The 27,501-nt window shown below is 51.8% G+C and overlaps 2 protein-coding genes across 2 annotated transcripts in view; both read right to left on the bottom strand.

The window, feature by feature from the left end:
- Positions 1 to 27,501, bottom strand: part of LOC135518894 (hyccin 2-like) — a 326,139-nt gene that overhangs the window by 80,906 nt on the left and 217,732 nt on the right. The gene's annotated exons all lie outside the window — the stretch shown is intronic.
- LOC135521083 (hyccin 2-like) lies at positions 7,015 to 26,079 on the bottom strand. Its single transcript, XM_064947026.1, has 4 exons — positions 26,066 to 26,079; positions 21,536 to 21,623; positions 19,265 to 19,421; positions 7,015 to 7,814 (listed from the first exon to the last, which is right to left on the bottom strand). The coding sequence occupies exons 1-4, from the start codon at positions 26,077 to 26,079 to the stop codon at positions 7,015 to 7,017; spliced, it is 1,059 nt and encodes a 352-aa protein (XP_064803098.1).

Raw genomic sequence — 27,501 nt, 5'->3', positions numbered from 1 at the left:
ACACCACAGGGTTCCAGTCTACAGATGAGACACTACAGGGTTCCAGTCTATAGATGAGACACTACAGGGTTCCAGTCTATAGGCGAGACACCACAGGGTTCCAGTCTATAGGTGAGACACCACAGGGTTCCAGTCTACAGATGAGACACCACAGGGTTCCAGTCTACAGATGAGACACTACAGGGTTCCAGTCTATACATGAAGAGGTTTGGAGACACTACAGGGTTGCAGTCTATAGATGAAGAGGTTTGGAGACACAGGGTTCAAGTCTATAGATGAAGAGGTTTGGGGACTCCAGTCTATAGATGAAGAGTTTTGGAGACACTGCAGGGTTCCAGTCTACAGATGAGACACCACAGGGTTCCAGTCTATAGATGAAGAGTTTTGAGACACTACAGGGTTCCAGTCTACAGATGAAGAGGTTTGGAGACACTGCAGGGTTACAGTCTATAGATGAAGAGGTTTGGAGACACTGCAGGGTTCCAGTCTATAGATGAAGAGGTTTGGAGACACTGCAGGGTTCCAGTCTATAGATGTCCTGTTGCTGTCTAATGGCATGTTGATAAAGAGGTCATGCAGGGTTGCTGTCTAATGGTGTGTTGCTGTCAAATGGTGTTGTCTAATGCTGTGTAATGTTGTGTTGCTGTCAAATGGTGTTGTCCTACTGCTGTCTAATGGTGTGTTGTCCTGCTGCTGTCTCATGGTGTGTTGCTGTCTAATGGTGTGTTGTCCTGCTGCTGCTTAATGGTGTTGTCCTGTTGCTGTCTAATGGTGTTTTCCTACTGCTGTCTAATGGTGTTGTCCTACTGCTGTCTAATGTTGTTGTCCTGCTGTCTAATGTTGTCCTGCTGCTGTCTAATGTTGTTGTCCTGCTGCTGTCTAAAGGTGCGTTGCCCTACTGCTGTCTAATGGTGTTGTCCTGTTGCTGTCAAATGGTGGATTGCCCTGCTGCTGTCAAATGGTGTTGCCCTGCTGCTGTCTAATGGTGTTGTCCTGCTGCTGTCTAATGGTGTTGTCCTACTGCTGTCTAATGGTGTTGAACTGCTGCTGTCTGATGGTGTTGAACTGCTGCTGTCTAATGGTGTTGTCCTGCTGCTGTCTAATGGTGTGTTGTCCTGCTGCTGTCTAATGGTGTGTTGCTGTCTAATGGTGTTGTCCTGTTGCTGTCTAATGGTGTTGTCCTGCTGCAGTCTAATGGTGTTGTCCTGCTGCAGTCTAATGGTGTTGTCCTGCTGCAGTCTAATGGTGTTGTCCTGCTGTAGTCTAATGGTGTTGTCCTACTGCTGTCTAATGGTGTTGTTGCTGTCTAATGGTGTTGTCCTGTTGCTGTCTAATGGTGTGTTGTCCTGTTGCTGTCTAATGGTGTGTCCTTGCTGTCTAATGGTGTGTCCTTGCTGTCTAATGGGTGTTGTTGCTGTCTAATGGTGTTGTCCTGTTGCTGTCTAATGGGTGTGTTGCTGTCTAATGGTGTGTTGCTGTCTAATGGTGTTGTCCTACTGCTGTCTAATGGTGTGTTGTCCTACTGCTGTCTAATGGTGTTGTCCTTGCTGTCTAATGGTGTGTTGTCCTGCTGCTGTCTAATGGTGTGTTGTCCTGCTGCTGTCTAATGGTGTTGTCCTACTGCTGTCTAATGGTGTGTTGTCCTACTGCTGTCTAATGGTGTGTTGCTGTCTAATGGTGTGTTGCTGTCTAATGGTGTGTTGTCCTGCTGCTGTCTAATGGTGTTGTCCTACTGCTGTCTAATGGTGTTGTCCTACTGCTGTCTAATGGTGTGTTGTCCTGCTGCAGTCTAATGGTGTGTTGTCCTGATGCAGTCTAATGGTGTTGTCCTGCTGCAGTCTAATGGTGTTGTCCTGCTGCAGTCTAATGGTGTTGTCCTGCTGCAGTCTAATGGTGTTGTCCTGCTGCAGTCTAATGGTGTTGTCCTGCTGCAGTCTAATGTGTTGCTATCTAATGGTCCTGTTGCTGTCTAATGGTGTTGTCCTGTTGCTGTCTAATGGTGTGTTGCTGTCTAATGGTGTGTTGTCCTGTTGCTGTCTAATGGTGTTGTCCTACTGCAGTCTAATGGTGTGTTGCTGTCTAATGGTGTGTTGCTGTCTAATGGTGTTGTCCTACTGCTGTCTAATGGTGTGTCCTGCTGCTGTCTAATGTTGTCCTGTTGCTGTCTAATGGTGTTGTCCTACTGCTGTCTAATGGTGGTGTGTTGCTGTCTAATGGTGTTGTCCTACTGCTGTCTAATGGTGTTGTCCTGCTGCTGTCTAATGGTATGTTGCTGTCTAATGGTGTTGTCCTGCTGCTGTCTAATGGTGGTGTCCTGTTGCTGTCTAATGGTATGTTGCTGTCTAATGGTGTTTTCCTACTGCTGTCTAATGGTGTTGTCCTGTTGCTGTCTAATGTTGTATGTTGCTGTCTAATGGTGTTGTCCTACTGCTGTCTAATGTTGTTGTCCTGCTGCTGTCTAAATGTTGTTGTCCTGCTGCTGTCTAATGGTGTTGCCCTACTGCTGTCTAATGGTGTTGTCCTGTTGCTGTCAAATGGTGGATTGCCCTGCTGCTGTCAAATGGTGTTGCCCTGCTGCTGTCTAATGGTGTTGAACTGCTGTCTAATGGTGTTGTCCTACTGCTGTCTGATGGTGTTGAACTGCTGCTGTCTGCTGTCTAATGTGTGTTGTCCTGCTGCTGTCTAATGGTGTGTTGTCCTGCTGCTGTCTAATGGTGTGTTGTCCTGCTGCTGTCTAATGGTGTGTTGTCCTGCTGCTGTCTAATGGTGTTGTCCTGTTGCTGTCTAATGGTGTTGTCCTGCTGCAGTCTAATGGTGTTGTCCTGCTGCAGTCTAATGGTGTTGTCCTGCTGCAGTCTAATGGTGTTGTCCTGCTGTAGTCTAATGGTGTTGTCCTACTGCTGTCTAATGGTGTGTTGCTGTCTAATGGTGTTGTCCTGTTGCTGTCTAATGGTGTGTTGTCCTGTTGCTGTCTAATGGTGTTGTCCTACTGCTGTCTAATGGTGTTGTCCTACTGCTGTCTAATGGTGTGTTGTCCTACTGCTGTCTAATGGTGTGTTGCTGTCTAATGGTGTGTTGCTGTCTAATGGTGTGTTGCTGTCTAATGGTGTGTTGTCCTACTGCTGTCTAATGGTGTGTTGCTGTCTAATGGTGTGTTGTCCTGCTGCTGTCTAATGGGGTTGTCCTACTGCTGTCTAATGGTGTGTTGTCCTACTGCTGTCTAATGGTGTGTTGCTGTCTAATGGTGTGTTGTCCTGCTGCTGTCTAATGGTGTTGTCCTACTGCTGTCTAATGGTGTGTTGTCCTACTGCTGTCTAATGGTGTGTTGTCCTAATGGTGTGTTGTCCTGATGCAGTCTAATGGTGCTGTCCTACTGCAGTCTAATGGTGTTGTCCTGCTGCAGTCTAATGGTGTTGTCCTGCTGCAGTCTAATGGTGTTGTCCTGCTGCAGTCTAATGGTGTTGTCCTGCTGCAGTCTAATGGTGTGTTGCTGTCTAATGGTGTGTTGCTGTCTAATGGTGTTGTCCTGTTGCTGTCTAATGGTGTGTTGTCCTGTTGCTGTCTAATGGTGTTGTCCTACTGCTGTCTAATGGTGTGTTGCTGTCTAATGGTGTTGTCCTACTGCTGTCTAATGTTGTCCTGCTGCTGTCTAATGGTATGTTGCAGTCTAATGGTGTTGTCCTGCTGCAGTCTAATGGTGTTGTCCTGCTGCAGTCTAATGGTGTTGTCCTGCTGCAGTCTAATGGTGTTGTCCTGCTGCTGTCTAATGGTGTGTTGCTGTCTAATGGTGTGTTGCTGTCTAATGGTGTTGTCCTGTTGCTGTCTAATGGTGTGTTGTCCTGTTGCTGTCTAATGGTGTTGTCCTACTGCTGTCTAATGGTGTGTTGCTGTCTAATGGTGTTGTCCTACTGCTGTCTATTGGTGTGTTGTCCTGCTGCTGTCTAATGGTATGTTGCTGTCTAATGGTGGTGTCCTGTTGCTGTCTAATGGTATGTTGCTGTCTAATGGTGTTGTCCTGCTGCTGTCTAATGGTGTTGTCCTGCTGCTGTCTAATGGTGTTGTCCCGTTGCTGTCTAATGGTGTTGTCCGCTGCTGTCTAATGGTGTTGTCCCGCTGCTGTCTAATGGTGTGTTGTCCTACTGCTCTCTAATGGTGTGTTGCACTGCTGCTGTCTAATGGTGTGTTGCACTGCTGCTGTCTAATGGTGTGTTGCACTGCTGCTGTCTAATGGTGTGTTGCACTGCTGCTGTCTAATGGTGTGTTGCTGTCTAATGGTGTTGTCCTGTTTCTGTCTAATGGTGTGTTGCTGTCTAATGGTGTGTTGTCCTGTTGCTGTCTAATGGTGTTCTCCTGTTGCTGTCTAATGGTGTTGTCCCGCTGCTGTCTAATGGTGTTGTCCCGCTGCTGTCTAATGGTGTGTTGCCCGCTGCTGTCTAATGGTGTGTTGCCATGCTGCTGTCTAATGGTGTGTTGCCATGCTGCTGTCTAATGGTGTGTTGCCATGCTGCTGTCTAATGGTGTTGTCCTACTGCTGTCTAATGGTGTGTTGTCCTACTGCTGTCTAATGGTGTGTTGCTGTCTAATGGTGTTGTCCTGTTGCTGTCTAATGGTGCTGTCCTGTTGCTGTCTAATGGTGTTGTCCTGTTGCTGTCTAATGGTGTTGTCCTGTTGCTGTCTAATGGTGTTGTCCTACTGCTGTCTAATGGTGTTGTCCTACTGCTGTCTCATGGTGTGTTGCCCTACTGCTGTCTAATGGTGTTGTCCTGCTGCTGTCTAATGGTGTTGTCCTGTTGCTGTCTAATGGTGTGTTGCTGTCTAATGGTGTTGTCCTGCTGCTGTCTAATGGTATGTTGCTGTCTAATGGTGTTGTCCTGTTGCTGTCTAATGGTGTTGTCCTGTTGCTGTCTAATGGTGTTGTCCTGCTGCTGTCTAATGGTGTTGTCCTGTTGCTGTCTAATGGTGTTGTCCTGTTGCTGTCTAATGGTGTTGTCCCGCTGCTGTCTAATGGTGTTTTCCTGCTGCTGTCTAATGGTGTTGTCCTGCTGCTGTCTAATGGTGTTGTCCTGTTGCTGTCTAATGGTGTTGTCCCATTGCTGTCTAATGGTGTTGTCCTGGCTGCTGTCTAATGTGTGTTGCACTGCTGCTGTCTAATGGTGTTGTCCTGCTGCTGTCTAATGGTGTTGTCCTGCTGCTGTCTATTGGTGTGTTGTCCTGCTGCTGTCTAATGGTGTTGTCCTGCTGCTGTCTAATGGTGTTGTCCTGCTGCTGTCTAATGGTGTTGCACTGCTGCTGTCTAATGGTGTTGCACTGCTGCTGTCTAATGGTGTTGTCCCGCTGCTGTCTAATGGTGTGTTGTCCTGCTGTTGTCTAATGTTGTGTTGCACTGCTGCTGTCTAATGGTGTGTTGTCCTGCTGCTGTCTAATGGTGTTGTCCTACTGCTGTCTAATGTTGTGTTGCACTGCTGCTGTCTAATGGTGTGTTGTCCTGCTGCTGTCTAATGTTGTGTTGCACTGCTGCTGTCTAATGGTGTGTTGCACTGCTGTCTAATGTTGTGTTGCACTGCTGCTGTCTAATGGTGTGTTGCACTGCTGTCTAATGTTGTGTTGCTGTGGGTCTCTGCCTGTCACAGAGGTGGAATGGTGTGTTTCTGTGAGTCTCTGCCTGTCACAGAGTTGGAATGGTGTGTTTCTGCCTGTCACAGAGGTGGAATGGTGTGTTTCTGTGGGTCTCTGCTTGTCACAGAGTTGGAATGGTGTGTTTCTGTGGGTCTCTGCCTGTCACAGAGGTGGAATGGTGTGTTTCTGCCTGTCACAGAGGTGGAATGGTGTGTTTCTGCCTGTCACAGAGTTGGAATGGTGTGTTTCTGTGGGTCTCTGCTTGTCACAGAGTTGGAATGGTGTGTTTCTGTGGGTCTCTGCCTGTCACAGAGGTGGAATGGTGTGTTTCTGCCTGTCACAGAGGTGGAATGGTGTGTTTCTGCCTGTCACAGAGGTGGAATGGTGTGTTTCTGCCTGTCACAGAGGTGGAATGGTGTGTTTCTGTGGGTCTCTGCCTGTCACAGAGGTGGAATGGTGTGTTTCTGTGGGTCTCTGCCTGTCACAGAGGTGGAATGGTGTGTTTCTGTGGGTCTCTGCCTGTCACAGAGGTGGAATGGTGTGTTTCTGTGGGTCTCTGCCTGTCACAGAGGTGGAATGGTGTGTTTCTGTGGGTCTCTGCCTGTCACAGAGGTGGAATGGTGTGTTTCTGTGGGTCTCTGCCTGTCACAGAGGTGGAATGGTGTGTTTCTGTGGCTTTATCTGTCAGAGGTGGAATGGTGTGTTCCTTCAGGGAGACAGACCCAGGATAGCAGTAGGACAGAACCTTAACTCTAGGTCGTGGAAGTCTGGAAGACTATACACTCCCATTCTCAGTTACTGCTGTTGAAGACAGCAAGTTTCAAATAGATTGACTATGTATACAATTGAACATGAAGACAAAAGCCCTCTGCTATTTGTCAAAACATTAGTCTCTCTCTCTCTACAGGGCAGAAGACCCTGGGCTTAGTGGTCATTCAACCAAACAGGGGGTGGGGTTCAGCCAAACAGGGGGTGGGGTTCAGCCATACAGGGGTGGGGTTCAGCCATACAGGGGTGGGGTTCAGCCATACAGGGGGTGGGGTTCCAGTCGAAAACAATAGGAAACAGAGACCGACTGCTGGGTGTGTGTGTGTGTGTGTGTGTGTGTGTGTGTGTGTGTGTGTGTGTGTGTGTGTGTGTGTGTGTGTGTGTGTGTGTGTGTGTGTGTGTGTGTGTGTGTGTGTGTGTGTATGTATGTATGTATGTATGTATGTATGTATATATATATATATATATATATATATATATATATATATATCACACACACACACACACACATATATACACACACCTGTATATATATGCATGTATTAATTTGTGCGTGTCTATATGTGTGCGCGAGGCTACCTCCCACCAGGTACCGCCCTGCCAGGCCCCCGCCAACCCCACCAGGCTAGGCTACACCTGTGATATGATCTGCATGTTGAAGCTGGGGGAGCGGGACTGCTTGGTGAGGGGCGCTCCCGAGGAGAGTAGCTCCTGGTTCTCCTCAGGCCGGGCCAGCACCTCCTCCTGCAGGCTGATGGTGGAGTAGCGGTGGGTCCCTCCTCCCCCCACGCTGGCACCCAGCCCTCCCAGAGCCCCCTCCAGCCCCCCAGAACCTCCCAGAGCCCCCCCCAGGCTGCTAATGCTGCCGTTCAGGTTCATGTTCACACCTTCATACAACGACTTGGAGGAGGCGGAACTGGCTGTTCGGACCAGTGTGCCGGGGGAGGGGCTGGGGCAGGGGCCAGGGAAGGACTGCTGCTTCTTGATTGGGCTGAGCTCGATGTCGATGGTGTCCATGGTGACGGGGGGAGGAGCAGGGGCAGGGGTCTGTGTTTGCTGACGTCGTCTCAGAGCTGCTGTGGGAGTGGCCACCACGGCGGAGAACAGCTCCCTGCGACTCTCCGCCACCCTCTCTCTCTGCCTCTCCTTCTCCCTCCATCTCTCCAGCTCTCTCTCCTTCTCCCTCGCTCTCTCCTGGTCTTTCATCTTCTCCATCTCCTTCTCCCTATGCATCAGCTCCCGCTCTCTCTCTCGGGACAGTCTGGCAGTGACAGTCTTCTTGACGCTGCTGCTCTTCTGACTGCCCCCGGGGCCCGGGACCCCAGGCTTGGTGGCGCTGGGCTGGCTGCTGTTGGAAGCCCCTGAGGAGAAACCCTCGTCTGGATCGTTGAGGTTGAATGACTCCTCACCTACACTCATCCCATCAGCATCTGGAGAGACAGACAGAAAACAGTTTGAGAAAATAAAGTGATTAAAAACAGACAGAAAACCGGATGAGAGAATGAAGCTTTAAAAAGAGACAGAAAACAGGATGAGAGAATGAAGCTTTAAAAACAGACAGAAAACAGGATGAGAAAATGAAGCTTTAAAAACAGACAGAAAACAGGATGAGAGAATGAAGTGATGGAGACAGAGACCGCTGAAGCAGGATGAACTGGAAGGAACAGACCAGGGCAGCAAAATTCCACTAAATTTTCCCCAAAATTCCCAGGTTTCCCATAAATTCCAGCAAAAATATCCTCCAACCAGGATTTCTGGAAAACCAGGGAATTTGGGGAAAGTGACAGGAATTTTGCAACCCAAGAACAGACATTTTGTCTCCACTAGAAACCTGCTATAAGGCGTCACAGTGGAGACTACAGTCTATGCAGGCTGACTATATTGAGACGATGTCTGGCTGAGGTACAGCATCTCTGGATTATCCATCAATGACATAAACAGATCAGCTACAGCTGGATGAATGGAGACACGATAGACCATATCCAAGACAAGAGGACAAGCACATGACAAGAACACAAGCAACACGCTCTTTGTTGCACTTCTTGATTCAACCCTTAGCTCTTATAAAACCTGTCAAACCACAACTGCATGGCTCTGTGGCTGGCTGGAAAATGGCTTACAGAGGGCCCTGTGGCTGGCTGGCTGGCATATGGCTTACAGAGGGCCCTGTGGCTGGCTGGCTGGCATATGGCTTACAGAGGGTTCTGTGGCTGGCCGGCATATGGCTTACAGAGGGTTCTGTGGCTGGCTGGCATATGGCTTACAGAGGGCACTGTGGCTGGCTGGCTGGCATATGGCTTACAGAGGGCACTGTGGCTGGCTGGCTGGCATATGGCTTACAGAGGGCACTGTGGCTGGCTGGCTGGCATATGGCTTACAGAGGGCACTGTGGCTGGCTGGCTGGCATATGGCTTACAGAGGGCTCTGTGGCTGGCTGGCATATGGCTTACAGAGGGTTCTGTGGCTGGCTGGCCGGCATATGGCTTACAGAGGGTTCTGTGGCTGGCAGGCTGGAATATGTTTTACAGAGGGCACTGTGGCTGGCTGGCTGGCATATGGCTTACAGAGGGCTCTGTGGCTGGCCGGCTGGCATATGTTTTACAGAGGGCTCTGTGGCTGGCTGGCATATGGCTTACAGAGGGCTCTGTGGCTGGCCGGCTGGCATATGTTTTACAGAGTGCTCTGTGGCTGGCTGGCATATGGCTTACAGAGGGTTCTGTGGCTGGCTGGCATATGGCTTACAGAGGGCTCTGTGGCTGGCTGGCATATGGCTTACAGAGGGCTCTGTGGCTGGCTGGCATATGGCTTACAGAGGGCTCTGTGGCTGGCTGGCATATGGCTTACAGAGGGCTCTGTGGCTGGCCGGCTGGCATATGTTTTACAGAGGGCTCTGTGGCTGGCTGGCATATGGCTTACAGAGGGCTCTGTGGCTGGCTGGCAGGCATATGGCTTACAGAGGGCTCTGTGGCTGGCTGGCATATGGCTTACAGAGGGCTCTGTGGCTGGCTGGCATATGGCTTAAAGAGGGCTCTGTGGCTGGCTGGCATATGGCTTACAGAGGGCTCTGTGGCTGGCTGGCATATGTTTTACAGAGGGCTCTGTGGCTGGCCGGCTGGCATATGTTTTACAGAGGGCTCTGTGGCTGGCCGGCTGGCATATGTTTTACAGAGGGCTCTGTGGCTGGCCGGCTGGCATATGTTTTACAGAGGGCACTGTGGCTGGCCGGCTGGCATATGTTTTACAGAGGGCACTGTGGCTGGCTGGCTGGCATATGGCTTACAGAGGGCTCTGTGGCTGACTGGCTGGCATATGGCTTACAGAGGGCTCTGTGGCTGGCTGGCTGGCATATGGCTTACAGAGGGTTCTGTGGCTGGCTGGCTGGCATATGTTTTACAGAGGGCTCTGTGGCTGGCTGGCTGGCATATGTTTTCCAGAGGGCACTGTGGCTGGCATTTGGCTTACAGAGGGCTCTGTGGCTGGCCGGCTGGCATATGTTTTACAGAGGGCACTGTGGCTGGCTGGCATATGGCTTACAGAGGGCTCTGTGGCTGGCTGGCTGGCATATGGCTTACAGAGGGCTCTGTGGCTGGCTGGCATATGGCTTACAGAGGGCACTGTGGCTGGCTGGCATAAGGCTTACAGAGGGCTCTGTGGCTGGCTGGCATATGGCTTACAGAGGGCACTGTGGCTGGCTGGCATATGGCTTACAGAGGGTTCTGTGGCTTGCTGGCATATGGCTTACAGAGGGCACTGTGGCTGGCTGGCATATGGCTTACAGAGGGTTCTGTGGCTGGCTGGCATATGGCTTACAGAGGGTTCTGTGGCTGGCTGGCATATGGCTTACAGAGGGCTCTGTGGCTGGCTGGCATATGGCTTACAGAGGGTTCTGTGGCTGGCTGGCATATGGCTTACAGAGGGTTCTGTGGCTGGCTGGCTGGCATATGGCTTACAGAGGGTTCTGTGGCTGGCTGGCATATGGCTTACAGAGGGTTCTGTGGCTGGCCGGCTGGCATATGGCTTACAGAGGGTTCTGTGGCTGGCTGGCATATGTTTTACAGAGGGCTCTGTGGCTGGCTGGCATATGTTTTACAGAGAGCTCTGTGGCTGGCTGGCTGGCATATGGCTTACAGAGGGCTCTGTGGCTGGCTGGCATATGGCTTAAAGAGGGCTCTGTGGCTGGCTGGCTGGCTGGCATATGTTTTACAGAGGGCTCTGTGGCTGGCTGGCTGGCATATGTTTTACAGAGGGCACTGTGGCTGGCTGGCTGGCATATGGCTTACAGAGGGTTCTGTGGCTGGCTGGCTGGCATATGGCTTACAGAGAGCTCTGTGGCTGGCCGGCTGGCATATGGCTTACAGAGGGCTCTGTGGCTGGCTGGCATATGGCTTACAGAGGGCTCTGTGGCTGGCTGGCTGGCTGGCATATGGCTTACAGAGGGCTCTGTGGCTGGCTGGCATATGGCTTAAAGAGGGCTCTGTGGCTGGCTGGCATATGGCTTACAGAGGGCTCTGTGGCTGGCTGGCATATGTTTTACAGAGGGCTCTGTGGCTGGCCGGCTGGCATATGTTTTACAGAGGGCTCTGTGGCTGGCCGGCTGGAATATGTTTTACAGAGGGCTCTGTGGCTGGCCGGCTGGCATATGTTTTACAGAGGGCACTGTGGCTGGCAGGCTGGCATATGTTTTAAATAGGGCACTGTGGCTGGATGGCTGGCATATGACTTACAGAGGGCTCTGTGGCTGACTGGCTGGCATATGGCTTACAGAGGGCTCTGTGGCTGGCTGGCTGGCATATGGCTTACAGAGGGTTCTGTGGCTGGCTGGCTGGCATATGTTTTACAGAGGGCTCTGTGGCTGGCTGGCTGGCATATGTTTTACAGAGGGCACTGTGGCTGGCATTTGGCTTACAGAGGGCTCTGTGGCTGGCCGGCTGGCATATGTTTGCCAGAGGGCACTGTGGCTGGCTGGCATATGGCTTACAGAGGGCTCTGTGGCTGGCTGGCTGGCATATGGCTTACAGAGGGCTCTGTGGCTGGCTGGCATATGGCTTACAGAGGGCACTGTGGCTGGCTGGCATATGGCTTACAGAGGGCTCTGTGGCTGGCTGGCATATGGCTTACAGAGGGCACTGTGGCTGGCTGGCATATGGCTTACAGAGGGTTCTGTGGCTTGCTGGCATATGGCTTACAGAGGGCACTGTGGCTGGCTGGCATATGGCTTACAGAGGGTTCTGTGGCTGGCTGGCATATGGCTTACAGAGGGTTCTGTGGCTGGCTGGCATATGGCTTACAGAGGGCTCTGTGGCTGGCTGGCATATGGCTTACAGAGGGTTCTGTGGCTGGCTGGCATATGGCTTACAGAGGGTTCTGTGGCTGGCTGGCTGGCATATGGCTTACAGAGGGTTCTGTGGCTGGCTGGCATATGGCTTACAGAGGGTTCTGTGGCTGGCCGGCTGGCATATGGCTTACAGAGGGTTCTGTGGCTGGCTGGCATATGTTTTACAGAGGGCTCTGTGGCTGGCTGGCATATGTTTTACAGAGAGCTCTGTGGCTGGCTGGCTGGCATATGGCTTACAGAGGGCTCTGTGGCTGGCTGGCATATGGCTTAAAGAGGGCTCTGTGGCTGGCTGGCATATGGCTTAAAGAGGGCTCTGTGGCTGGCTGGCATATGTTTTACAGAGGGCTCTGTGGCTGGCCGGCTGGCATATGTTTTACAGAGGGCACTGTGGCTGGCTGGCATATGGCTTACAGAGGGTTCTGTGGCTGGCTGGCTGGCATATGGCTTACAGAGAGCTCTGTGGCTGGCTGGCATATGGCTTACAGAGGGCTCTGTGGCTTGCTGGCATATGGCTTTACAGAGGGCTCTGTGGCTGGCTGGCATATGGCTTACAGAGTGCTCTGTGGCTGGCTGGCATATGGCTTACAGAGGGTTCTGTGGCTGGCTGGCAAATGGCTTACAGAGGGTTCTGTGGCTGGCTGGCATATGGCTTACAGAGGGCTCTGTGGCTGGCTGGCATATGGCTTACAGAGGGTTCTGTGGCTGGCTGGCATATGGCTTACAGAAGGTTCTGTGGCTGGCTGGCTGGCATATGGCTTACAGAGGTTCTGTGGCTGGCTGGCATATGGCTTACAGAGGGTTCTGTGGCTGGCCGGCTGGCATATGTTTTACAGAGGGCTCTGTGGCTGGCCGGCTGGCATATGGCTTACAGAGGGTTCTGAGGCTGGCCGGCTGGCATATGTTTTACAGAGGGCTCTGTGGCTGGCCGGCTGGCATATGGCTTACAGAGGGCTCTGTGGCTGGCCGGCTGGCATATGTTTTACAGAGGGCTCTGTGGCTGGCCGGCTGGCATATGTTTTACACAGGGCTCTGTGGCTGGCCGGCTGGCATATGTAGTTACAGAGGGCTCTGTGGCTGGCCGGCTGGCATATGTTTTACAGAGGGCTCTGTGGCTGGCCGGCTGGCATATGGCTTACAGAGAGCTCTGTGGCTGGCCGGCTGGCATATGGCTTACAGAGGGCTCTGTGGCTGGCCGGCTGGCATATGGCTTACAGAGGGCCCTGTGGCTGGCTGGCATATGGCTTACAGAGGGCACTGTGGCTGGCTGGCTGGCATATGGCTTACAGGGGGCCCTGTGGCTGGCTGGCTGGCATATGGCTTACAGAGGGCTCTGTGGCTGGCCGGCTGGCATATGGCTTACAGAGGGTTCTGTGGCTGGCCGGCATATGGCTTACAGAGGGCTCTGTGGCTGGCTGGCATATGTTTTACAGAGGGGCTCTGTGGCTGGCTGGCTGGCTGGCATATGGCTTACAGAGGGCTCTGTGGCTGGCTGGCAGGCATATGGCTTACAGAGGGCTCTGTGGCTGGCTGGCTGGCATATGGCTTACAGAGGGCTCTGTGGCTGGCATATGGCTTACAGAGGGCTCTGTGGCTGGCTGGCATATGGCTTACAGAGGGCTCTGTGGCTGGCCGGCAGGCACATGGCTTACAGAGGGCTCTCTGGCTGGCTGGCAGGCATATGGCTTACAGAGGGCTCTGTGGCTGGCTGGCATATGGCTTACAGAGGGCTCTGTGGCTGGCTGGCTGGCATATGGCTTACAGAGGGCTCTGTGGCCGGCTGGCATATGGCTTACAGAGGGTTCTGTGGCTGGCCGGCTGGCATATGGCTTACAGAGGGCTCTGTGGCTGGCTGGCATATGGCTTACAGAGGGCTCTGTGGCTGGCTGGCATATGGCTTACAGAGGGCTCTGTGGCTGGCCGGCTGGCATATGGCTTACAGAGGGTTCTGTGGCTGGCCGGCATATGGCTTACAGAGGGCTCTGTGGCTGGCTGGCATATGGCTTACAGAGGGCTCTGTGGCTGGCTGGCAGGCATATGGCTTACAGAGGGCTCTGTGGCTGGCTGGCTGGCATATGGCTTACAGAGGGCTCTGTGGCTGGCTGGCTGGCATATGGCTTACAGAGGGCTCTGTGGCTGGCTGGCATATGGCTTACAGAGGGTTCTGTGGCTGGCTGGCATATGGCTTACAGAGGGCTCTGTGGCTGGCTGGCTGGCATATGGCTTACAGGGGGCTCTGTGGCTGGCTGGCTGGCATATGGCTTACAGGGGGCTCTGTGGCTGGCTGGCTGGCATATGGCTTACAGGGGGGCTCTGTGGCTGGCTGGCTGGCATATGGCTTACAGGGGGCTCTGTGGCTGGCTGGCTGGCATATGGCTTACAGGGGGCTCTGTGGCTGGCTGGCTGGCATATGGCTTACAGGGGGCTCTGTGGCTGGCTGGCTGGCATATGGCTTACAGAGGGCTCTGTGGCTGGCCGGCTGGCATATGGCTTACAGAGGGCTCTGTGGCTGGCTGGCTGGCTGGCATATGGCTTACAGGGGGGCTCTGTGGCTGGCCGGCTGGCATATGTTTTACAGAGGGCTCTGTGGCTGGCCGGCTGGCATATGGCTTACAGAGGGCTCTGTGGCTGGCATATGTTTTACAGGGGGCTCTGTGGCTGGCTGGCTGGCATATGGCTTACAGAGGGCTCTGTGGCTGGCCGGCTGGCATATGTTTTACAGGGGGCTCTGTGGCTGGCCGGCTGGCATATGGCTTACAGAGGGCTCTGTGGCTGGCATATGGCTTACAGAGGGCTCTGTGGCCGGCATATGGCTTACAGAGGGCTCTGTGGCTGGCTGGCATATGTTTTACAGAGGGGCTCTGTGGCTGGCTGGCTGGCTGGCATATGGCTTACAGAGGGCTCTGTGGCTGGCTGGCAGGCATATGGCTTACAGAGGGCTCTGTGGCTGGCTGGCTGGCATATGGCTTACAGAGAGCTCTGTGGCTGGCTGGCTGGCATATGGCTTACAGAGGGCTCTGTGGCTGGCCGGCTGGCATATGGCTTACAGAGGGCTCTGTGGCTGGCCGGCAGGCATATGGCTTACAGAGGGCTCTGTGGCTGGCTGGCAGGCATATGGCTTACAGAGGGCTCTGTGGCTGGCTGGCTGGCATATGGCTTACAGAGGGCTCTGTGGCTGGCTGGCATATGGCTTACAGAGGGCTCTGTGGCTGGCTGGCTGGCATATGGCTTACAGGGGGGCTCTGTGGCTGGCTGGCTGGCATATGGCTTACAGGGGGGCTCTGTGGCTGGCTGGCTGGCATATGGCTTACAGGGGGGCTCTGTGGCTGGCTGGCTGGCATATGGCTTACAGAGGGCTCTGTGGCTGGCTGGCTGGCATATGGCTTACAGGGGGCTCTGTGGCTGGCTGGCTGGCATATGGCTTACAGAGGGCTCTGTGGCTGGCCGGCTGGCATATGGCTTACAGAGGGCTCTGTGGCTGGCTGGCTGGCTGGCATATGGCTTACAGGGGGCTCTGTGGCTGGCCGGCTGGCATATGTTTTACAGAGGGCTCTGTGGCTGGCCGGCTGGCATATGGCTTACAGAGGGCTCTGTGGCTGGCATATGTTTTACAGGGGGCTCTGTGGCTGGCTGGCTGCCATATGGCTTACAGAGGGCTCTGTGGACGGCCGGCTGGCATATGTTTTACAGGGGGCTCTGTGGCTGGCCGGCTGGCATATGGCTTACAGAGGGCTCTGTGGCTGGCCGGCTGGCATATGGCTTACAGAGGGCTCTGTGGCTGGCCGGCTGGCATATGGCTCACAGAGGGCTCTGTGGCTGGCATATGGCTTACAGAGGGCTCTGTGGCTGGCATATGGCTTACAGAGGGCTCTGTGGCTGGCATATGGCTTACAGAGGGCTCTGTGGCTGGCCGGCTGGCATATGGCTTACAGAGGGCTCTGTGGCTGGCCGGCTGGCATATGTTTTACAGGGGGGCTCTGTGGCTGGCTGGCTGGCATATGGTTAACAGAAGTCTGTAAATGAGGGGATGAGGGTAGAGTACACAATCCAGTCCAGCAGCCCAGAGCTGACCAGACTGAACTCTAGACACATCAAACAAGACAAAATGGACCTTCAAATGTACCAATTAATCTTTAAGACAGATGGGTAAAAGCAGGTAGCTGAGCTCCAGGATGTGGAGGTCTTAACAGACAAGGAGCCAACTGTCTGTGGCAGTAAGGAGCGCTGGAGTTGAGCATGGTTTGGAAGGTTGATGATTGAGATGATGTTGGCAGTATGTGTGGAGGCCATGTCTTGCACATGCTTGGAGGCAGTTTCTCACTCACAGAGCTGCGCTACGTTAGATACATGAATACAGCTGTATCTCTGCACATCTATACAGCTGCACTACACAACTAAATGGACAACACTTCCAGTGAACAGGTACAGCTGGGTGCTGCTGGCCCAAATGTTTCCTGTAATGGCAAACATTTCCAGTGAACAGGTACAGCTGGGTGCTGCTGGCCCAAATGTTTCCTGTAATGGCAAACACTTCCAGTGAACAGGTACAGGTGGGTGCTGCTGGCCCAAATGTTTCCTGTAATGGCAAACACTTCCAGTGAACAGGTACAGGTGGGTGCTGCTGGCCCAAATGTTTCCTGTAATAGCAAACACTTCCAGTGAACAGGTACAGCTGGGTGCTGCTGGCCCAAATGTTTCCTGTAATAGCAAACACTTCCAGTGAACAGGTACAGCTGGGTGCTGCTGGCCCAAATGTTTCCTGTAATAGCAAACACTTCCAGTGAACAGGTACAGCTGGGTGCTGCTGGCCCAAATGTTTCCTGTAATAGCAAACACTTCCAGTGAACAGGTACAGCTGGGTGCTGCTGGCCCAAATGTTTCCTGTAATAGCAAACACTTCCAGTGAACAGGTACAGCTGGGTGCTGCTGGCCCAAATGTTTCCTGTAATAGCAAACACTTCCAGTGAACAGGTACAGCTGGGTGCTGCTGGCCCAAATGTTTCCTGTAATAGCAAACACTTCCAGTGAACAGGTACAGCTGGGTGCTGCTGGCCCAAATGTTTCCTGTAATGGCAAACACTTCCAGTGAACAGGTACAGGTGGGTGCTGCTGGCCCAAATGTTTCCTGTAATAGCAAACACTTCCAGTGAACAGGTACAGCTGGTGCTGCTGGCCCAAATGTTTCCTGTAATGAAACTGACACCAGATGGAGCTGCAGTGACATAACATTTGGGTCTAAAACAATAGGAGTCATTCCAGGTGAGAACCAGAACCAGGCACCAGAGGTTAGGGCATTTTTCTAAACATCCTGAAGTTACCTTAGGAAACAGATGAGCATGCTCAGTATTGACGATAGGCGGTGCTCTAAGCAGGAAGCATGGGGTCATGGTAAGGTTGTAGATCAGGGGTCATAGGGAGAAGGAGCACCATGCTATGGTCCTGTCCACCTATCCTTCAACCCAGAAGTCTTCCTTCCTCTCTCTGGACTACTATACAGCACAGAGGACAATACTGCCCAAAAAAGGCAAAGTGCAGTAACTATACATTTGGTCAATATGTTTGATCTGTTGTAATGGCCAGGTATATTATCTGATTCATGTGGTATTTAGTTTCCTGACACAAGAACAAGCCAGTCGTTCAGAATAAGTCATGAAGAATCAGAAATTGCTGTCGAGACTTGAAAAAGACTGAAGTCAGTAATGTTTTTACGTAGTTACAGCACTTTGTAGGGCAGTGTAGAAATGACGTGGTTGGTAGATGGATTAGAAAACAGGAACTTGGAGGTAGCAATGTAAGTATCTGAACAAGGGCTGGAGGAGTTTGTGAACTCTGGGGAGGTGGAGAGGTTGCCAATGGGACGGAACCCTCACTGCTCTGTGACTCCTCCCGTTCCTGCCTACACTCCAATGTGACAGGGGGGATGATGATGTAGCCCCGCCTTCCTCGCTCTCGATTGGCTGCTGGATCCCAGGAGGTGTGGCTAGGAGTGATGGTGACACTGAGCTCTGCTTCGTTTGTGTAGTCAAAACAATCTGGGGTGTAACACAGGATGAGATGCTCTTAACAGCCACACCCATCAGCAATCTACATGGTACAGCACTTATAATGGTCAGGGAATCAACCATGACATCTGAACACACACTGTACACTCCACTGGTGACGAGTGGGTTATAAATGACATGTCATCTGACCACAGGGTTGCTGTCTCTAACCCTCTCTCTTCCAGGGTTAATGTGTACAGTAAGTGTTGCCGTCTCTAATGCTCTCTCTTCCAGTGTTGCTGTGTGTACAGTAGGTGTTGCTTTGTGTACAGTAAGTGTTGCTGTCTCTAACCCTCTCTCTTCCAGTGTTGCTGTGTGTACAGTAAGTGTTGCTGTCTCTTTCCCTCTCTCTTGCAGGGTTAGTGTACAGTAAGTGTTGCTGTCTCTAACCCTCTCTCTTCCAGGGTTAATGTGTACAGTAAGTGTTGCTGTCTCTAACCCTCTCTCTTCCAGGGTTAATGTGTACAGTAAGTGTTGCTGTCTCTAACCCTCTCTCTTCCAGGGTTAATGTGTACAGTAAGTGTTGCTGTCTCTTTCCCTCTCTCTTGCAGGGTTAATGTGTACAGTAAGTGTTGCTGTGTGTACAGTAAGTGTCTCTTACCCTCCCTCTTCCAGGGTTAATGTGTACAGTAAGTGTTGCTGTCTCTAACCCTCTCTCTTCCAGTGTTGCTGTGTGTACAGTAGGTGTTGCTTTGTGTACAGTAAGTGTTGCTGTCTCTAACCCTCTCTCTTCCAGTGTTGCTGTGTGTACAGTAAGTGTTGCTGTCTCTTTCCCTCTCTTCCAGTGTTGCTGTGTGTACAGTAAGTGTTGCTGTCTCTAACCCTCTCTCTTCCAGTGTTGCTGTGTGTACAGTAAGTGTTGCTGTGTGTACTGTAAGTGTTGCTGTCTCTAACCCTCTCTCTTCCAGTGTTGCTGTGTGTACAGTAAGTGTTGCTGCGTGTACAGTAAGTGTCTCCTACCCTCCCTCTTCCAGGGTTAATGTGTACAGCAAGTGTCGCTGCGCGTACAGCAAGTGTCGCTGCGCGTACAGCAAGTGAGGCTGCGCGTACAGCAAGTGTGGCTGCGCGTATAGCAAGTGTGGCTGCGCGTACAGCAAGTGTGGCTGCGCGTACAGCAAGTGTGGCTGCGCGTACAGCAAGTGTGGCTGCGCGTACAGCAAGTGTGGCTGCGCGTACAGCAAGTGTGGCTGCGCGTACAGCAAGTGTGGCAGCGCGTACAGCAAGTGTGGCTGCGCGTACAGTAAGTGTGGCTGCGCGTACAGTAAGTGTGGCTGCGCGTACAGTAAGTGTGGCTGCGCGTACAGTAAGTGTGGCTGCGCGTACAGTAAGTGTGGCTGCGCGTACAGTAAGTGTGGCTGCGCGTACAGTAAGTGTGGCTGCGTGTACAGTAAGTGTGGCTGCGTGTACAGTAAGTGTGGCTGCGTGTACAGTAAGTGTGGCTGCGTGTACAGTAAGTGTGGCTGCGTGTACAGTAAGTGTGGCTGCGTGTACAGTAAGTGTCTCTTACCCTCCCTCTTCCAGCGGTGTCGTCTGATGGATGCGGCAGTGATGGCGGAGCGGGAGATGCGACTGACGGTTGGAGTGACCTCCACCTGAAGGACCTTCCTGCCTCGCGTCTCGTCTGGAGCGTTGTCTGGCAGGGAACTCTTCATAGCGTTACCCAGCTAGCGGGAGCACAGGTCAGAGGTCAAATGGACTGGTCAACCAAACCCAAATGCTATCCCTAACTAAGCTCAACTCCAAACCCGATGTCTGGCAGAAAACTGCTCATAGCAACCGCCAACTGGCAGGGGAATAGAGGTTTGAGGTCACTAGACTAATAGATAGAATTTCTGATGGAACAGTCTCAGCTCTATGGCTGCTCAGGACTCTGGAAACGGGACCCTGGTACAGGACTCTGAAACGGACCCTGGTACAGGACTCTGGAAACGGGACCCTGGTACAGGACTCTGGAAACGGGACCCTGGTACAGGACTCTGGAAACGGGACCCTGGGTTTATTGGCCAATGGGTTAGGTCTTACCAGTAGGGGCTGAGTTTATAGGCCCATGGGTTAAGTCTTACCAGTAGGGGCTGAGTTTATAGGCCCATGGGTTAGGTCTTACCAGTAGGGGCTGAGTTTATAGGCCCATGGGTTAGGTCTTACCAGTAGGGGCTGAGTTTATAGGCCCATGGGTTAAGTCTTACCAGTAGGGGCTGAGTTTATAGGCCCATGGGTTAGGTCTTACCAGTAGGGGCTGAGTTTATAGGCCCATGGGTTAGGTCTTACCAATAGGGGCTGAGTTTATAGGCCCATGGGTTAAGTCTTACCAGTAGGGGCTGAGTTTATAGGCCCATGGGTTAGGTCTTACCAGTAGGGGCTGAGTTTATAGGCCCATGGGTTAGGTCTTACCAGTAGGGGCTGAGTTTATAGGCCCATGGGTTAGGTCTTACCAGTAGGGGCTGAGTTTATAGGCCCATGGGTTAGGTCTTACCAGTAGGGGCTGAGTTTATAGGCCCATGGGTTAAGTCTTACCAGTAGGGGCTGAGTTTATAGGCCCATGGGTTAAGTCTTACCAGTAGGGCTGAGTTTATAGGCCCATGGGTTAGGTCTTACCAGTAGGGGCTGAGTTTATAGGCCCATGGGTTAGGTCTTACCAGTAGGGGCTGAGTTTATAGGCCCATGGGTTAGGTCTTACCAGTAGGGGCTGAGTTTATAGGCCCATGGGTTAAGTCTTACCAGTAGGGGCTGAGTTTATAGGCCCATGGGTTAAGTCTTACCAGTAGGGGCTGAGTTTATAGGCCCATGGGTTAAGTCTTACCAGTAGGGGCTGAGTTTATAGGCCCATGGGTTAGGTCTTACCAGTAACCCTGAGTTTATAGGCCCATGGGTTAGGTCTTACCAGTAGGGGCTGAGTTTATAGGCCCATGGGTTAGGTCTTACCAGTAGGGGCTGAGTTTATAGGCCCATGGGTTAGGTCTTACCAGTAGGGGCTGAGTTTATAGGCCCATGGGTTAAGTCTTACCAGTAGGGGCTGAGTTTATAGGCCAATGGGTTAGGTCTTACCAGTAACCCTGAGTTTATAGGCCCATGGGTTAGGTCTTACAAGTAGGGGCTGAGTTTATAGGCCCATGGGTTAGGTCTTACCAGTAGGGGCTGAGTTTATAGGCCCATGGGTTAAGTCTTACCAGTAGGGGCTGAGTTTATAGGCCCATGGGTTAAGTCTTACCAGTAGGGGCTGAGTTTATAGGCCCATGGGTTAGGTCTTACCAGTAACCCTGAGTTTATAGGCCCATGGGTTAGGTCTTACCAGTAGGGCTGAGTTTATAGGCCCATGGGTTAAGTCTTACCAGTAGGGGCTGAGTTTATAGGCCCATGGGTTAAGTCTTACCAGTAGGGGCTGAGTTTATAGGCCCATGGGTTAGGTCTTACCAGTAGGGCTGAGTTTATAGGCCCATGGGTTAGGTCTTACCAGTAGGGGCTGAGTTTATAGGCCCATGGGTTAAGTCTTACCAGTAGGGCTGAGTTTATAGGCCCATGGGTTAAGTCTTACCAGTAGGGGCTGAGTTTATAGGCCCATGGGTTAAGTCTTACCAGTAGGGGCTGAGTTTATAGGCCAATGGGTTAGGTCTTACCAGTAGGGGCTGAGTTTATAGGCCCATGGGTTAGGTCTTACCAGTAGGGGCTGAGTTTATAGGCCCATGGGTTAAGTCTTACCAGTAGGGGCTGAGTTTATAGGCCCATGGGTTAAGTCTTACCAGTAGGGGCTGAGTTTATAGGCCCATGGGTTAGGTCTTACCAGTAGGGGCTGAGAGTAGAGTTCCAGCTGAGCTCTGTAGAGGATGTCTTCCAGAGCTTCCTTCCCCATCTCCCACTCGCCATTATATCTGTATGAGACAAAACACATACAAGAAAAAGTCAAACATCACTTCTTATCACCACGACAATGTCCAAGTCAACATCCAGGATGACCAGCCTGGTGTCCTGATGTCTGACTCCCACAGATAATGTAAAAAGCAGCTAGCTAACATCCACTGTCCACCAGCACTGTAGAAACTATTACACTCAACTGAACGACTCGATTAGCGTAGTGTCAGCTAGCTACATAGTTGTCTTTGCTGTCTTCATATCCAAGATAATTGTGTAGTTTAGAGTGTGTAGACTTAGAGTGATTATCTTAATTTACCGAGGTTAGCTAGCCAGCTATTTGTCGTCCTTAACGTAGGAGATGCTGCTAGCTAGCTAGCCAACAGCTAGCCAACCTCTACCGAATTGAACTTCAACTACCCGGTCAACATTCGCGTCGCTCCACAGGTAGTATCACATTTTCATTTCACTTCATTACAGTACAACGGTTTGATTTGTTTGATCGTAGCTAGCCAGCTACATAGCCGTCTTTGTATCTAAGACAATTGTGTAGCCTAGAGCGATTTTCTAGGTTAGCTGGCCAGCTATTGTCGTTCTTTTAACGTAGCTAGCCAGCTAGCCCCGAATAGCAGCACTGTAGAAACTATTACAGTACAACGGTTTGATTTGTTTGATCGTAGCTAGCTAGCTACATAGCCGTCTTTGTATCTAAGACAATTGTGTAGCCTAGAGCGATTTTCTAGGTTAGCTAGCCAGCTATTGTCGTTCTTTTAAGGTAACGTAATGCAATCAACCTGCTAGCTAGCCCCGAATAGCAGCACTGTAGAAACTATTACACTCGGGAACGACTTGATTAGTGTAGTGTCAACATCGCAGCCACTACCAGCTAGCCTACTCCAGCAGTACTGTATCATTTCAATCATTTTAGTCAATAAGATTCTTGCTACGTAAGCTTAACTTTCTGAACATTCGAGACGTGTAGTCCACTTGTCATTCCAATCTCCTTTGCATTAGCGTAGCCTCTTCTGTAGCCTGTCAACTATGTGTCTATCTATCCCTGTTCTCTCCTCTCTGCACAGACCATACAAACGCTCCACACCGCGTGGCCGCGGCCACCCTAATCTGGTGGTCCCAGCGCGCACGACCCACGTGGAGTTCCAGGTCTACGGTAGCCTCTGGAACTGCCGATCTGCGGCCAACAAGGCAGAGTTCATCTCAGCCTATGCCTCCCTCCAGTCCCTCGACTTCTTGGCACTGACGGAAACATGGATCACCACAGATAACACTGCTACTCCTACTGCTCTCTCTTCGTCCGCCCACGTGTTCTCGCACACCCCGAGAGCTTCTGGTCAGCGGGGTGGTGGCACCGGGATCCTCATCTCTCCCAAGTGGTCATTCTCTCTCTCTCCCCTTACCCATCTGTCTATCGCCTCCTTTGAATTCCATGCTGTCACAGTTACCAGCCCTTTCAAGCTTAACATCCTTATCATTTATCGCCCTCCAGGTTCCCTCGGAGAGTTCATCAATGAGCTTGATGCCTTGATAAGCTCCTTTCCTGAGGACGGCTCACCTCTCACAGTCCTGGGCGACTTTAACCTCCCCACGTCTACCTTTGACTCATTCCTCTCTGCCTCCTTCTTTCCACTCCTCTCCTCTTTGACCTCACCCTCTCACCTTCCCCCTACTCACAAGGCAGGCAATACGCCGACCTCATCTTTACTAGATGCTGTTCTTCCACTAACCTCATTGCAACTCCCCTCCAAGTCTCCGACCACCACCTTGTATCCTTTTCCCTCTCGCTCTCATCCAACACTTCCCACACTGCCCCTACTCGGATGGTATCGCGCCGTCCCAACCTTCGCTCTCTCTCCCCGCTACTCTCTCCTCTTCCATCCTATCATCTCTTCCCTCTGCTCATACCTTCTCCAACCTATCTCCTGATTCTGCCTCCTCAACCCTCCTCTCTTCCCTTTCTGCATCCTTTGACTCTCTATGTCCCCTATCCTCCAGGCCGGCTCGGTCCTCCCCTCCCGCTCCGTGGCTCGATGACTCATTGCGAGCTCACAGAACAGAGCTCCGGGCAGCCGAGCGGAAATGGAGGAAAACTCGCCTCCCTGCGGACCTGGCATCCTTTCACTCCCTCCTCTCTACATTTTCCTCCTCGGTCTCTGCTGCTAAAGCCACTTTCTACCACTCTAAATTCCAAGCATCTGCCTCTAACCCTAGGAAGCTCTTTGCCACCTTCTCCTCCCTCCTGAATCCTCCTCCCCCCCTCCCCCTCCTCCCTCTCTGCAGATGACTTCGTCAACCATTTTGAAAAGAAGGTCGACGACATCCGATCCTCGTTTGCTAAGTCAAACGACACCGCTGGTTCTGCTCACACTGCCCTACCCTGTGCTCTGACCTCTTTCTCCCCTCTCTCTCCAGATTAAATCTCGCTTCTTGTGACGGCCGGCCGCCCAACAACCTGCCCGCTTGACCCCATCCCCTCCTCTCTTCTCCAGACCATTTCCGGAGACCTTCTCCTTACCTCACCTCGCTCATCAACTCATCCCTGACCGCTGGCTACGTCCCTTCCGTCTTCAAGAGAGCGAGAGTTGCACCCTTCTGAAAAACCTACACTCGATCCCTCCGATGTCAACAACTACAGACCAGTATCCCTTCTTTCTTTTCTCTCCAAAACTCTTGAACGTGCCGTCCTTGGCCAGCTCTCCCGCTATCTCTCTCAGAATGACCTTCTTGATCCAAATCAGTCAGGTTTCAAGACTAGTCATTCAACTGAGACTGCTCTTCTCTGTATCACGGAGGCGCTCCGCACTGCTAAAGCTAACTCTCTCTCCTCTGCTCTCATCCTTCTAGACCTATCGGCTGCCTTCGATACTGTGAACCATCAGATCCTCCTCTCCACCCTCTCCGAGTTGGGCATCTCCCGGCGCGGCCCACGCTTGGATTGCGTCCTACCTGACAGGTCGCTCCTACCAGGTGGCGTGGCGAGAATCTGTCTCCTCGCCACGCGCTCTCACCACTGGTGTCCCCCAGGGCTCTGTTCTAGGCCCTCTCCTATTCTCGCTATACACCAAGTCACTTGGCTCTGTCATAACCTCACATGGTCTCTCCTATCATTGCTATGCAGACGACACACAATTAATCTTCTCCTTTCCCCCTTCTGATGACCAGGTGGCGAATCGCATCTCTGCATGTCTGGCAGACATATCAGTGTGGATGACGGATCACCACCTCAAGCTGAACCTCGGCAAGACGGAGCTGCTCTTCCTCCCGGGGAAGGACTGCCCGTTCCATGATCTCGCCATCACGGTTGACAACTCCATTGTGTCCTCCACCCAGAGCGCTAAGAACCTTGGCGTGATCCTGGACAACACCCTGTCGTTCTCAACCAACATCATGGCGGTGGCCCGTTCCTGTAGGTTCATGCTCTACAACATCCGCAGAGTACGACCCTGCCTCACACAGGAAGCGGCGCAGGTCCTAATCCAGGCACTTGTCATCTCCCGTCTGGATTACTGCAACTCGCTGTTGGCTGGGCTCCCTGCCTGTGCCATTAAACCCTACAACTCATCCAGAACGCCGCAGCCCGTCTGGTGTTCAACCTTCCCAAGTTCTCTCACGTCACCCCGCTCCTCCGCTCTCTCCACTGGCTTCCAGTTGAAGCTCGCATCCGCTACAAGACCATGGTGCTTGCCTACGGAGCTGTGAGGGGAACGGCACCGCAGTACCTCCAGGCTCTGATCAGGCCCTACACCCAAGCAAGGGCACTGCGTTCATCCACCTCTGGCCTGCTCGCCTCCCTACCATTGAGGAAGTACAGTTCCCGCTCAGCCCAGTCAAAACTGTTCGCTGCTCTGGCCCCCAATGGTGGAACAAACTCCCTCACGACGCCAGGACAGCGGAGTCAATCACCACCTTCCGGAGACACCTGAAACCCCACCTCTTCAAGGAATACCTAGGATAGGATAAGTAATCCTTCTCACCCCCCCCCCTTAATGATTTAGATGCACTATTGTAAAGTGGCTGTTCCACTGGATGTCAGAAGGTGAATTCACCAATTTGTAAGTCGCTCTGGATAAGAGCGTCTGCTAAATGACTTAAATGTAATGTAATGTAATGTTATTAGAGCAGGGCTATGATTACTAGTCCAAGGTAGAGTTCTACTACACCTGCAGCTTTTATACTGCTGGCTTTCTGTTCTATTTCCACCTGCAGGAAATGATCCCAATCCAACCACAGTCATGCAATGTTGTTTTAGGTGTATGTGATGCAGCTCGCCTACCAGCCATGGTTCCAGCAATTTTGCACACTATAGGCAATATCAAAACGTGCAAAAATAACTTCAGAAATTGGTTAAATTACCAGAGATTCTCAAGTGGCCCATTATATTAGGCAATCTATATTACTGGGATTCTCTGCCTCTAACCCTATTACAGGGGCTGAGTCACTGGCTTACTGGTGCTCTTTCATGACATCCCTAGGAGGGGTGCATCACTTGAGTGTGTTGAGTCACTGACGTGGTCTTCCTGTCTGGGTTGGCGCCCCCCCTTGGGTTGTGCCGTGGCGGAGATCTTTGTGGGATATACTCAGCTTTGTCTCAGGATGGTAAGTTGGTGGTTGAAGATATCTCTCTAGTGGTGTGGGGGCTGTGCTTTGGCAAAGTGAGTGGGGTTATATCCTGCCTGTTTGGCCCTGTCTGGGGGTATCGTTGGATGGGGCCATAGTGTCTCCTGACCCCTCCTGTCTCAGCCTCCAGTATTTATGCTGCAGTAGTTTATGTGTCAGGGGGCTAGGATCAGTCTGTTATATCTGGAGTATTTCTCCTGTCTTATCCGGTGTCCTGTGTGAATTTAAGTATGCTCCCTCTAATTCTCTTTCTTTCTCGGAGGACTTGAACCCTAGGACCATGCCTCAGGACTACCTTGGCCTGATGACTCCTTGCTGTCCCCAGTCCACCTGGTCGTGCTGCTGCTCCAGTTTCAACTGTTTTGCCTGCGGCTATGGAACCCTGACCTGTTCACCGGATGTGCTACCTGTCCCAGACCTGTTGTTTTCAACTCTCTAGAGACAGCAGGAGCGGTAGAGATACTCTTAATGATCGGCTATGACAAGACAACTGACATTTACTCCTAAGGTGCTGACCTGTTTCACCCTCGACAACCACTGTGATTATTATTATTTGACCCTGCTGGTCATTTATGAACATTTGAACATCTTGGCCATGTTCTGTTATAATCTCTACCCGGCACAGCCAGAAGAGGACTGGCCACCCCTCATAGCCTGGTTCCTCTCTAGGTTTCTTCCTAGGTTCTGGCCTTTCTACTGAGTTTTTCCTAGCCACCGTGCTTCTAAACCTGCATTGCTTGCTGTTTGGGGTTTTAGGCTGGGTTTCTGTACAGCACTTTGAGATATCAGCTGATGTACGAAGGGCTTTATAAATACATTTGATTTACTGGGCTATATCAGTTTGAAGAGAGCAGAGTTGGAGAGACTTGCACTTTCTCTTGAGCTATTTTATATTTTAGGGATGGGACAAATATGGATGATCAATATTTATTTCCAAGGTAATGTAGTAAATTATAACATATTCATATTTAGGAAGTACATTTCCTTGGAAAGATAGCTGCCCTGTGCTTCTCTGCCCATGCGTAGGCTATAGCCTACTCTATTTCATTGAGACAACACACACTAAGAACAGATACAGCCCTTGGTTCACTCCAGACCTGACTGCCCTCGACCAGCACAAAAACATCCTGTGGCGGACTGCAATAGCATCGAACAGTCCCCGCGATATGCAACTGTTCAGGGAAGTCATGAACCAATACACGCAGTCAGTCAGGAAAGCTAAGGCCAGCTTCTTCAGGCAGAAGTTTGCATCCTGTAGCTCCAACT

The sequence above is a fragment of the Oncorhynchus masou genome, chromosome 29 (genome assembly GCF_036934945.1).
Source record: "Oncorhynchus masou masou isolate Uvic2021 chromosome 29, UVic_Omas_1.1, whole genome shotgun sequence".
Lineage (NCBI taxonomy): Eukaryota > Metazoa > Chordata > Actinopteri > Salmoniformes > Salmonidae > Oncorhynchus > Oncorhynchus masou.
This window is presented reverse-complemented; position numbering and strand designations above follow the sequence as displayed.